Here is a 12,886-nt window from a genome sequence, read left to right on the forward strand (position 1 = left end):
CCTTGGTCTATAATAGCATTCAATAAACTTGTGTTGAATTGAACACACTTGTTTTAAGGATATGCCGAGAATTTATTACCCCATAACTTCCTAGAGTAAATAGGTCTTTCAGGTTATTTGTGCATCTACCCAAAGGTACTATTAAACTGTCAGCATGCTTTCCCTAGTTGGAATTAAATATTTTTTTCTAGAGTTTTCTAGTTACCTTCCAGCAGAATTAGGGAAACTTGGTGCAAATGGTTTTGAGGAACAGGAGTGCAGTCTTCAGCCAGATTCTTCTGCTCCAGGGGGCTTTGTGAGTCCTCACTTGTAATTTGGGGGGAGAGGAGGTGCAGGGTGAGTGTATTCCCAAGTTACCTTTTCTTAGAGTGATCAGATCATCAATCTCAGCCCCTGCTCTTGGGCCCCATTAATAACATGTGTCTCCTTCCCAGTTGAATCATAACCAGGAAAGCATTGCATTTAGAGAAAAATATTAATCTGAAGGGACTTGAGCGAATTAAAGCCTTTTGAAGAGAAAGAGGGGATAGTATGGATTTTTATGAGCTGATGGACAAAACTTTTTAAAAATCTGAAATTGGGGGGTTGTAAGGACATTTTTAGTATCTTTAATGGAGCAAGAAGAGAAGTGAGGAATTATTCCTAAAAATAATATCTGTCTTCAGGAACACAGAGCCTGCTGTGTAATTTTCTAACTTTGGGGATTTGTTTTTCAGGCTTCTGAAAGGCGGGTGAGATGCAGTAGTCTGGGCTGCACCACCAGAGTCTAACATACTGCGTGTCAGGATTTTATAAGGGTTAAGTGGGAAATGCCTACAAAGAGAATTAGGACTTTTATTTTTGTTCTCATGAATAATTTAAATCTATTTCTTTAATGGTTCGATTCACTGACTGCCCTTGGTAAACATTATTCTTCATGCTCTCGGGAGCGCTTGTTCTATTACATAAGGGTTAGCCTTTATATATAAATTTTCAAAAGTCCTTCTGACATGGTAAAAGAAAACACCTTTAAATACTCATTAAAATATTGAATAAAATACGTGTGTGCGTGTGTCTCAGATGTACACACCTGAGACATGTTTGCAATCAGTACACTCCATCTTTCCAATTTCTGGGAATGCTGACATTTAGAGGGCACTGAAAGTAGAGGGGAGACTATTTGGAAAAGAAGCATCATATTCCTTAACCTTCTTAGGTTCTTTTCTCTTGATCCTTTTGCCCAAATTGAGCCTTGAGGCCACCCCTCCACCGGAAAACCAGAAGTTGAGAACTGCCATGATAGGAGTACAAAGGCCCTGCCCTGGGCTCTTGGATGATGAATGTCAGTCTTGAGTTTTACAATAGCACAGGTTCCTGTAACATAAAGTCGTAACCCTTTATGTGTCTCATGAAGTAAACCCTGAGAGTGAAAAGTAGGTTAATATATGTAAATGCAAGACCATGCAGTTTATTGTGGGACTGCATTTTTTTAAATATTTTTATTTATTTCTAGGAGAGAGAGAGAGAGACAGCGTGAGCAGGGGAGGGTCAGAGAGAGAGGGAGACACAGACTCTGAAACAGGCTCCAGACTCTGAGCTGGCAGTCAGCACAGAGCCCGATGTGGGGCTCAAACCCACGAACCGCGAGATCATGACCTAAGAGAAAGTCGGACGCTTAACCAACTAAGCCACCCAGGCGCCCCTGTGGGACTGCATTTTTATGGGAAATATTAGAGTAAGGCCACAGTATGGTGGACAGGATCGGTGAGGGGACTGCAGTAGGGCCTCCAAGGTGGCTCTCTAGTACCTGGGACAGTAACTGTCCTTAGTTGTGAAGAGGAGGACCAGCCCTATAACTCTAACCTGACTTTCCCCAAATTTGGATAGATGAAAGCCTTGTGAAGAATGAAAGACATAGGAAACTGTGAAGAGTCTATGAGCTGATGGAAGAAATATTAAAGGAGACTTTAAGTACATTTTTAGAATTTTACAATAGACTTGTTTAATATACTTTTTTAAAAAAAATTTTAACGTTTATTTATTTTTGAGAGAGACAGACACAGAGTGTGAGCCGGGGAGGGTCAGAGAGAGAGGGAGACACAGAATCTGAAGGAGGCTCCAGGCTCTGAGCTGTCAGCACAGAGACTGAGGCGGGGCTCAAACCCACAGACTGTGAGATCATGACCTGAGCTAAAGTTGACTGCTTAACCAACTGAGCCACTCAGGCGCCCCTTGCTTAATATACTTAAAGGACCTTCTGGCCCTAAGACATGCTTGCTCTCTCCCCTGATATGCAGATCCTTCAGCAATAAATATTTGTTTGGTTAATGAATTAATGACTCCAAGAACAAGAAATTATATGAAAAGAATGATTTGGGAAGGAAGGGAAGTTTCTGCACTTTGATTGTATTGCTACTCTTAGAATCAACTGGAGGATTTCAATCTGGAGACAAAGGATTGCCTTTAGTGTGCCTAAAGTGTGTGTGTGTGTGTGTGTGTGTGTGTGTGTGTGTGTGCGCGTGTGTACACATTTTTCTGGGGAGAACGGGCAAAGGCATTCAACAGGTTCTGAAGGAGGCTCATGTCAGCCAAAGATTCAGCCCTCCTACTTTAATGAATGCCTCTTACAATCTGTATTTGAAATAATATCTAAATGTATGCCTGGCATATAGTGGGTACTCAGTAAGTGTTCTGCCCTCTTTTGTTATATGTAAGATTGGGATGACATTAATATCTTTTTGGCTTTTTTCTTTGTACTTTACAGGGTTGTTTGAGGGATCTAGTGAACTACTGAACATGCAAGGACTTTCATTCATTCAGTAGTCCTTTATCCAGAACTTACATTCATCAGGCCTTATTCTACATGCAGGAGATGCCATAATAAACAAAGCAGATGTGGTCTCTGTGCTATGGAGCTCAGATTTCAGGTCACCATTCTTTGTGAACTATAAAGTGCTATACTCAATAAAGTATGAAGGTAGATATGTCTCCACACCTCTATTCAAGGGAATTTTTATAGTATGGCCACCTCACTGTCTCCTCCCAGGAAAGGAGAAGTAAATTCTCATATAAATGTCCATTGTCTGCATTGTCACAAGAGTACTCAAGTGAGGTAGTCTGTAGACCTTGGCTCAAGTCCCATTTCCTGCTCTAACTAGCAGTGTCACCCAGAGCAAGTCATTTCCCCTTTCTGGTCCTCAGTTTGCTCATCATTAAAATTATGCGGTTGGGCTCTGTGGTCCCTAATGTTCTCTGATATCTGTCATACATTGTGAACTCAGTGGGGGTCAGCTCTTTGTCTTTGTTGTCTCTGTATCCCCCGGGCCCAGCACAGTCCCTGGCACTCTGGGGCTCCATCTCTGTTCACCTGGCATTCTCAGATCTAGCCGTAGTGGAAATAAACCCTAATTTTATGTGCATCTGACCTGACAAGTCCAGGAAACACTGTAGCAGATACCTGGGGGGAGAGGGGGCAATAATAAAAGATGGGATATCGCAGGTAAAAGGCTATGGGGAAGGACTCAGGATTGTGACAATGGAGACACTACGATGGGCTATTTTTTTCAGGAGCACCTTAAGAACAAGGCTGAGCCTGGCCTCTGCTTCTTACCTCCCTCCACAGAGATAAATGTCCCTGAGTGGTGATCCAGCAGCTGCATGTCTAAGGCCTTCCCTCTTGCTTTTGTTGTATATTTTTCTGGGGGAAAAAAATGGTGGGAGGGGTGAATGCGTTGAGTGTGAATAATTAGTCATTCAAATCATTGACATTTACAATGACAGGATTTGAGTGCCTGTGTTATTGTGCACTGCTCTAATAGTTTATCCCTGAAATTTTCTGCCTGTATAATGTTTCTTAAAATATATCACAGGAACATAAAAGATTTAATGCGGTGCTTTGTACAACCATTAGAGTTGAAGTCAACTGAACCTCATCAGTGCTCTATCTTAGATGCTCACTGGAATTCTACTCTTAATTGCCATTGAGAAGAGAGAAGGAGGGCAAGTCAGTTTTGGAACCTGGTCAGCTGCAAAGTTGGCCATGAGACCCACACAGATTGTTTCATAAAAATACATAGTCACACTTGAGTAACTGATATATTTATTTGCAATGAAAATTGTACTGTTAGAATATCAAAGGCTTTAGCCTGGGGAAGGAAGTGTTCTGATCTTGCAAAGCCAGGCTCTACACTTATTGGATGATATACTTCCTGCTAACACACGTTTACCTCTGGTCTGTTTTCCAAGTTGAAGTTACAGGTGTCTTCTCTTTAAAAAGGTCATATGACATTAAAAAATCACAGTTTAATATTCTTGGGTTCCATATCTTTAGACCTCGGCAACTTCTCTTGTTTTCCAAGTAATGTTTTAAAATCCTCTTGGTTCACTTGTGTGTCGGATTTGATTCTGACATTTTACATTTGTGATTCCTTTTTTTAAGCCTGTCTTATATCCTGGGATCCATCATTAAGATGAGTGAGGGGCCTTATTATGTAATACGTGTTAAACATTTGCAAGTTTTTCTCAGCTTTAGCACTGTACCTTTTTTTATTGAGCAAACTCTATGTGTATGTGTTCATTTTCATCAGTTCCTTCTGGATACACCAAAGGGTAATTGTGTAGTGTGTGTGCAGAGCAAAGAGAGCTCCACCTCCATAAGCCAAGGATGACTTGATCTAATTTACAGGTTTGGTTGGTTGGAGTAGCTCAGTACTGAATATTGCATCTCATGGATCCTTTTCAAAAGTTTGGGCTCAGTTAGGGTTGTCTGATCTACAGATGGGGCTCTAGTCCAGGAATCAGCATAATTTAGGAAATGCACAAAAGATGTAGGGGGATCAGAAAGATGACTGGGGAATTGAAATGACTTTACTGCAGACTCGGTACTTCCTAGGTTTCTCTGGAGCAAGAAAACCTGTGAGATGTTCACATGGACAAGTGCTGGCTTTCACCACACATGTCTGCGAGGCTAGTATCCAGTGAACAAAAGATGAACCTGGCTGTTAGGTGACCTTTAACAGTGTTGGTCCCATAGAATCTCAGCATGCTGGGTATGATTTACATTCTTCTTCATACTCCATCATTAATGTCAAAAACGCTGCCTCGGTGCCGGATATTTTCTAGGGGTTTGTGGGAGAGCCATAAGAAAGGTAACCTGACAGGGGCTCCTGGGTGGCTCAGTCCATTAAATGTCTGATGTAGGCTCAGGTCATCATCTCACGGTTCATGATTTCAAGCCCTGTGTTGGGCTCTGTGCTGACAGCCTGGAGCCTGCTTCAGATTCTGTGTCTTTCTCTATCTCTGCTCCTCCCCTCATCTCTCTCTCTCTCTCTCTCTCAAATAAATACACATTGAAAGAATAAAAAAGAGAAGGATAACCTGACAAATATGGAGAGCAAGGAAGGTGTTATAAAGATTGTGAGACTGGCACTTTTACCATCAAGTCAAAATGTAGCAGCTGGGTAGCTCTGTGGTTCTGCCAGCCCCGCCTTCTGAACCAGATAAATTCTGCTTTTAAGTTTCTTATCAAGTTGGCAGTGCTCCTTGTGTTTGTTGCCTGGACACTTAGTGAGGCAGTGAGACGACACAGCAAATGGAGACACAGCTCAGGCCCAGGAGGCCCAACAGTTTGGCAGAGCAGAAACCTGCCTCCCCGCCAGGAGCCGTGATGATGCTCTACGACCTCATCTCCATTAGCATGTGCCTCCCTTGGGCACATCTCTCTCATTTTTTCCTGGACAGAGCTGCTGACTAGGCTGTGTTGGTGCAGTTTCTATCAGTGCTGAGAAGAGCTTTATTTAAGATTCTTCAGATGGGGCACTTGGGTGGCTTAGTCCATTAAGCATCCCAAGTCTTGATTTTGGCGCAAGTCATGATATTGTGGTTCATGAGTTCAAGCCCTGCATCAGACTCTCTGTCCCATAGAGCCTTCTTTGGATCCCCTGCCCCGCCCTCTTTCTGACCCTCCCCTGTGCCCTCTCTTTCACTCAAATAATAAACATTTAAAATAAAAATAAGATTCTTCTCAGAAACTCTTTGTTTTATCCTTGCTGTCTCAACCAGCCTTCCAGAATCCCACAGTTGACCTGAATCCAAGAAAAAATTTCTGACGATGTGATAAGTGGAGCCACTTAAGTTACTTATGATGGTAAAGATTCTTAGAAGGTCCTCACCTTCCTCAGTCTGCCTTATCTTTCTGACTCCTCTTGAGACTTCTTTTTTCTTAATTTGGTTTCATTTCACATTTATGATCATTCAGAAGAGAAAATAATTAAAGTAACACCTATATAGGGCATGATGAAAAATAACAGTCATGATGCCTCCAGGCATTCTTTCTGAAGATAAGCCTACACAGGAGGCTTTATTCCAATTTACAAAGAGGAAACTGAGGCTCAGAGTATTGATGTAACCTCCCTGAAATCACATAGCTAACAAGTGGTGGAGCTGTTGCCTTGACTAAAAATTTATTCCTTTTTTACTTTATAACTCTGCTTCAATGAGAAAGTAAGCACACAAAAAAAAACACCAAAGCAAGAAAGTCCCGAATGTTGATAAGGATGTGCAGCAACTGGAACTTTCATACTCTGCTGGTGGGAATGTAAATTGGTGCAACCATTTTAAAAAGATACTGACAGTGCCTACTACAGCAGAACATACATATACTCTATGACCCAAAATAGACTCCAAGGAATATTCCAAACAGAAATGTGTGTGTGTGTAAACCACAAGACAAGTACATAATCCTCATAACAGCATTATCAAAATAGTTAAAACCTAGAAACAACCCAAATGCTTATCAACAGTAGAAGAGATAAATAAAATGTGATTTAAAAAATTTTTAATGTTTATTTATTTTTGAGAGACAGAGGCAGAGTGTTAGTGGGAGAGGGGCAGAGAGAGGGAGACACAGAATCCAAAGCAAACTCCGGGCTCTGAGCCTGACACAGGGCTCAAAACCACGAACCATGAGATCATGACCTGAGCCAAAGTCTGACACTTAACCAACTGAGCCATCTAGGCACCCCAAAATGTGATTTTTAAAAATTGTTTTAATGTTTATTTATTTTTGAGAGAGAGAGGGAGAATGGAGGAGGGGTAGAGAGAGACAGAAATACAGAATCTGAAATAGGTTCCAGGCTCTGAGCTGTCATCATAGAGTCTGATGTGGGGCTCAAACTCATAAACTGTGAGATCATGACCTGAGCCATAGTCAGACACTTAACAGACTGAGCCCTGAGATGCCCCTAATTTTCTTAAATGTTTATCTATTTTTGAGAGAGAGAGAGAGAGAGGCAGAGAGAGGGGGAGACAGAGGATCCCAAGCAGGCTCTGCACTATCAGCACAGAGCCCTATGCAGAGCTCGAACCCACAAACCGTGAGATCATGACCTGAACCGAAGTGGGATACTTAACTGACTAAGCCACCCAGTTGCCCCCAATATTTTTATACACAGGAATTCCCTATAGCAGTGGAGAAGAAGAAACCTACCACTATATCTAATGACATGGATGACACCCAGACATAATGTGTGAAAAGACATAAAAGAATACATATTGTGTGATTCCATGTATTTAAAGTTCAAAAACAGATAAAACAAATCTCTGAATTAGAAGTCAGTTACCTTTGGGAGGTGGTGTGAATGATGGAGGTAGGGACACAAGAAAGGCTTCTGGGATGCTAGTCATGTTCTATATCATGATCTGAAAGGTGACTACTCACATATGAATTGTGTTCTCTTTGCAAACATTCTTTGAGTTGTACCCTTAAGATTTGTACACTTTACTACATGTGTATGATATAAAAGTGCTTATCCCCTAGAAATTCTCTCAGTAGACAAATGGTGATATATAATGGAAGTTGTTAGTTATCAGATGTCTGCTAAGCTTTGTTTTCCTTGTCTACAAGATGTAGAGAATGTGAGAATATGTCTCATTGCCTTCTTGTGAGAAGTAAGTGAGACAATACATGTCAGATGACTGGTAGAGTTACTTTAATAAATATCAATGATGGGGATATCTGGCTGGCTCAATCAGCATAGTATGCAACTCCTGATTTTGGGGTTGTAAGTTAGAGCCCCATATTGAGTATGGAGATTACTTAAAAATAAAATATTTTTTAAAAATAAAAATAAATTTCAGGGATGGTGAATTACATTCCCACTACTCTTCAGATGGTTTCTGTACATCATGTCACCACCTTGCAAGATAGGTGGAATGTTCCCATTTTACAAGTGAGGAAAACTAAGGTGCCTGGAGTTGAAGTCCCTTACCCAAAGTCACACAGCTAGTGAATAGTAGAGCATGATTCCATTTCCAGAGAATTGATCAATTAAAGAGGCAATGGAAGTCCTATCGTGAAAGACTAGTAAGGGATGATGATTGGATAAAATGGAATAGGGGGACTACTGGGCTGCATTCAGGGCCGGAAAACTGCAGGCCCGGGCTCTGCCCCAGTTTCTTGTGATGACAGAATTCACTAGATGTCTCTGGAATTCATCTCAAACATGAGAATTTTGCACTAGATTTTACTAGATGTTATTTCCTTAAGGCCTTCTGGTTCTGCAGTGTTATGATTCTCCATGTTTGTCATGCCATACAGGGCCTCTACAACCAGACACCATGAGCTTAAATCCATCTTCCATGTAGACTTTATTCCTGCTTCATCTTCTTAGTACTTTCCCTCAATCCCATCCTATAAAGTAGGACTAATTGTTCCCCTAATGCATGCCATGCCCATTGTCCTACTGTGAGCCATTTGCCTGTCTGTGTCCTCCATGGACTGTAATGTAAGTAAGTTCCTTGAGGCTAGCAACTAAGATTTATTTATCTTTTTTCCCATGCATGCTGCCTGGAACAGTTCACACATTTGTGGAAATTTTTGTTTAATTAAATATTTAAATCCACAGACAGTCCTTTTTGAGTAAAGTGTGAGAGGATAGCCTCAAGCTGTGTTGGACCTAAGGTAGAGACCTAGAGAGACCTTTTCCTTTATGGTCTTTATTTTATTAGAGGTCCATGAGAAACAGTAACGGAGTGGCTAGGCAGAAGAATTGTTAGATGACTTTGTAGCTCCTTGGCATGTGTTTATGAAATCTGAAGTTTGATGGGTGCTTAAGCATCAGTGAAAATCTAAACCCTTCCCGTACGAAACAGCCCCACTTAATTTAATGTCATTTTACTTTATGAGATAGTTAATAAACAGGTACTGTATTTGATCTTGCGAGCATAGACCTCTATATTTAGTTTTTCCGCTTTAATGGAACTATAATTTTAATCATGATTATTACTTTACATTTTAATTATAATTTGGTGTGGCTTAAGTATACATTTCTGAGAGTGATTGTGTAATGAAAACAGGAATTAGCTTTTCATTAACAAAATAATGGGAGAGTTCCCACTGCATTCTAGTCTGTGTTCAAAATCTATGGGCTGGCCTAAAAATAGCGAAGGGAGTTTAACATTTTGGTTAAAAACATGCTTCTAAATTGGATGTGTTCACAACCCCATCTCTTTTGCTCCATCTTGCTTTATCTTGTTTCCTTTCTTTTCAAAATACAAAATAAAATAAAATCTTGAAAGAGACTGTGTCTTTGAGATTTCAGGAGGCTTATTTTTATTATTATTATTTTTATTTAGATAATTAGCACCATGGAGCCACAGGTGTCAAATGGCCCGACATCCAATACAAGCAATGGACCCTCCAGCAACAATAGAAACTGTCCTTCTCCCATGCAGACAGGAGCAGCCACAGATGACAGCAAAACCAACCTCATAGTCAACTATTTACCCCAGAACATGACCCAGGAGGAGTTCAGGAGTCTCTTTGGGAGCATTGGTGAAATAGAATCCTGCAAACTCGTGAGAGACAAAATTACAGGTATGCTCTTCTTCAATATTCTAGGCTTAGGATCAGCAGCTATTTGTTCCGTTGAATGTGCAGACCTTGGCAGGAATGCGCACACACAAGGTGAATGGTTAATGCATCTGAGTGTCTGCAGCGTGTATCCTGCCTTCGAGGATGGCATGGGAACAGTCATAAGCTCATGCATGTGTATACACTACATAAAACCATTGATTTTACATAAAACCATTGGCAGATTGGTAGGACTGGAAAGCAGATGAGATTTTGGAGCTTCCTCAAGCTTTACGTTTTGTGAAATAACCCTTTGGTTTGATCCCCTTTTATTCTCAATCAGCCACCCTTACCCTTTGTTCTGTAGTTCTGAGTTCTGCCCTCTGCCCTCCTTGTACTCCACACCAGTTTGTATCTATTCCTTTCCTCTGAAGCATTTGGTTTGTGTGTGTCCAGTGTTCTTCCGTGTGTCTGAGACAGTGGGGGCTGTTTAATGGGGGGCTATTGTGGACCTTGGAAGGACATCACAACTACCCATTGTCCCTGGGGAGAAATAGGCTCTAAGGATGGCAGATTATTCTGGAATAAAACTACTCCGCAGTAGGAGGGAGAAGCCTAATGAAGATCTGCGTTTGAGGTATTTTGTTTTGTTTTGTTTTGAGGATACTCTTTGAGAAGTCAGAGACTTGTTTACTTAACAGTAACACAATACCCATAAAACTTCAATACTTGAAAATTTTAGTTTCTGATGTTTTCCTAATCAGCAACCATTTGCTGAAGACCTAATGTTTGCTGAACACTGATACTGTGAATCTTTGGGGTGAATTCCCTGTATCTTTTTGGAAGTGAGAACATTTCTTTAGAAATCTATTGGGCTATGTCATGATGGAGCACAGCTGCTAATCTCTGATGCTCTGTTCCTAAAATCATTGCACCCACCTGAGTATTTGTCAGTTTTGAGTGTGGACTTTTGTTTCCTTTTCGCTGGACAGTTTAATTGACAAGAAACTGGCCTATATAACAAAAAGGAAACTCTGTCATTAAAATAGGAAGATACATCACCTTGGTTTTAAGTCCAAGAATCCAGTGTATACGTGTGCATGTAGCTGTATGTGTTCTCCAGTTCTTCTAATTCACTTATAAATTTGCCTCCCATATAAATTAAGTACCTTGCAAGATCATAAAACTAAAATAACTGTTGAAAATAAAAGTCACATAACCCTCCAAACATAATTTCCTCATCTATAAAATTAGAAAATAATATTTATCTCAAAGGGCTTATTTTGAGGATTAAATGAGAGACCAGATAGTATAATGCCTATTGCATAGTGGTCTCTTAGTAAATGGGAGATGTTATTACAGAGGCAGGTAGTATGTTACAAGGAGAGTGGCTGAACAGAGAAATTTTATCAAGGTCTCCAAATAGGGCCAGAGCTTTGGTGATCTTATCTGAGAGCACCATACCACCCATCCTTTAACAGAACTGCCTGTCCTCTCAGACAGCCACTGTTTAGATTCCTGAATAATCTTTATATAAAGGATGATAATTCAAACAAAATTAAAACCAGTTAACCATATGATTCTTCCTCCCACTCCTGTATAGAAAATGTATTTTTGGTGTAGCCTTACCTTCTAAATAGGGACTCTGCCAGCTATATTAGTGAATATTATTAATCACCTCTTCAAAAGAATTCCCGAAGAACTGTAGTGAGATTTTTGAAAAGTACTGATTCATGGTGTTGTTCCTTGTTTTCTAAAGACACATGTTTAAACAAGCAGATTCCTTTACTGAAAGAATGCTAATTTGGTAGTTCACCGAGTAGATTTGAATAGGAGTGACAGCTTCGAAGACAGCCTTTAATTTGGTATACAAAACCAAAATTGTCAACTTTGGTTTGTTTAGCACCCTCTCCAGCACAAGCAGAGACAGTAGCATCTGAGCTTAAAGAAGAAGCTTATGGGTTGAAAGCAGAAATATAATTCAGACATAAATTCATAATTATGCACTTTTTAAATTTCAGAGAAAAAAAATTTATTTGCAGAGAACTTATGGGAATGAGGCAAAGAAATAGAAGAGAGACCAGAGATATTTGCCCTCATTTGGTAGCAGTGTTTAATAAAAGTAGAACTTGTGGTTGTAAAGAGTGCTTATTAAATTCTTCATTTACACTACCTAATTAATTCTAGCATTTTAAATTAACAGTGAAACTGGTCCCTGCTGTACCATTCCATAGATGCAGCATATTTCCTCCATCCACCAGTTGTTCAGGTTTAATTGACTACGCTAAAAGTCAGAGAAGGAGGGAGAGATAGGGCTGTGGGGAGGTGGGGAAGGAGTGAGAAGCGCTCTCTTGGAAGACCCTTTGAGGCCTACATTTAGTGTGAGGTGATAACACAGGCTGGGAGAGGCGAGGTGGAACTTCAGTCTGCTGCTGGTAGTTCAGAAGTCAGGGTAAATGACATCATAGGTATTTTTGTTGCCCTGATTTTTAACATCCCAGTCCCCCCTTTTCCTCCAACACCTCCTACAGATCTCAATACATCTCGATCCTGTGAAGTTTACAAGGAGTTCTAAATATCTAGTGGGAGGATTGGGGGGTGGGAAGTGGCGAAGAGATAAGAATTCAAGATTAAGATTTTCCAGCCCAAACCACTCCCTAAGAGAATGGATTCCCTTAGAAGGTTCCAGCTTATCAAATTAAGAGAGAAAGAGACATTCAGAGGAAGAAAAAGAGAGAGAGACTTACTGTTGATGGCATTGTAGGTAGTAGGCTTGGTTGGTTCCTGGCTGTGAATTGTGAATGAGTTCTCCATTTCGGAACACATAGAGGAAATTTGGGCATGGACTTAAGACATAATTGCTGTCATTTTCTCTTACTCTGTGCTAGGCACTTGCTAAGCACCAGACATACTTTATTTGATTTAACCCTGAGAATAGCCTCCATTTTCTTAGATGAAGACATTGAAACCTTGTGAGGTCAAGTAATTTCCCTCTGCAACACTGTTATTACCAGGTGGTGGATCTGAGGTTCACCCCTAGATTCCAAAAACATGATT

General features: G+C 40.5%; 1 protein-coding gene across 3 annotated transcripts in view; it reads left to right on the plus strand.

The window, feature by feature from the left end:
* Positions 1-12,886, plus strand: part of ELAVL4 (ELAV like RNA binding protein 4) — an 89,788-nt gene that overhangs the window by 28,245 nt on the left and 48,657 nt on the right. For all 3 annotated transcript variants that reach the window (XM_077779762.1, XM_077779761.1, XM_077779763.1), the window contains exon 2: positions 9,613-9,853. In XM_077779762.1, coding sequence (XP_077635888.1) covers positions 9,613-9,853 — 241 coding nt within the window. The remainder of the gene's footprint in view (positions 1-9,612; positions 9,854-12,886) is intronic.

Source organism: Crocuta crocuta, unplaced genomic scaffold (assembly GCF_008692635.1).
Source record: "Crocuta crocuta isolate KB4526 unplaced genomic scaffold, BGI_CrCroc_1.0 scaffold168, whole genome shotgun sequence".
Lineage (NCBI taxonomy): Eukaryota > Metazoa > Chordata > Mammalia > Carnivora > Hyaenidae > Crocuta > Crocuta crocuta.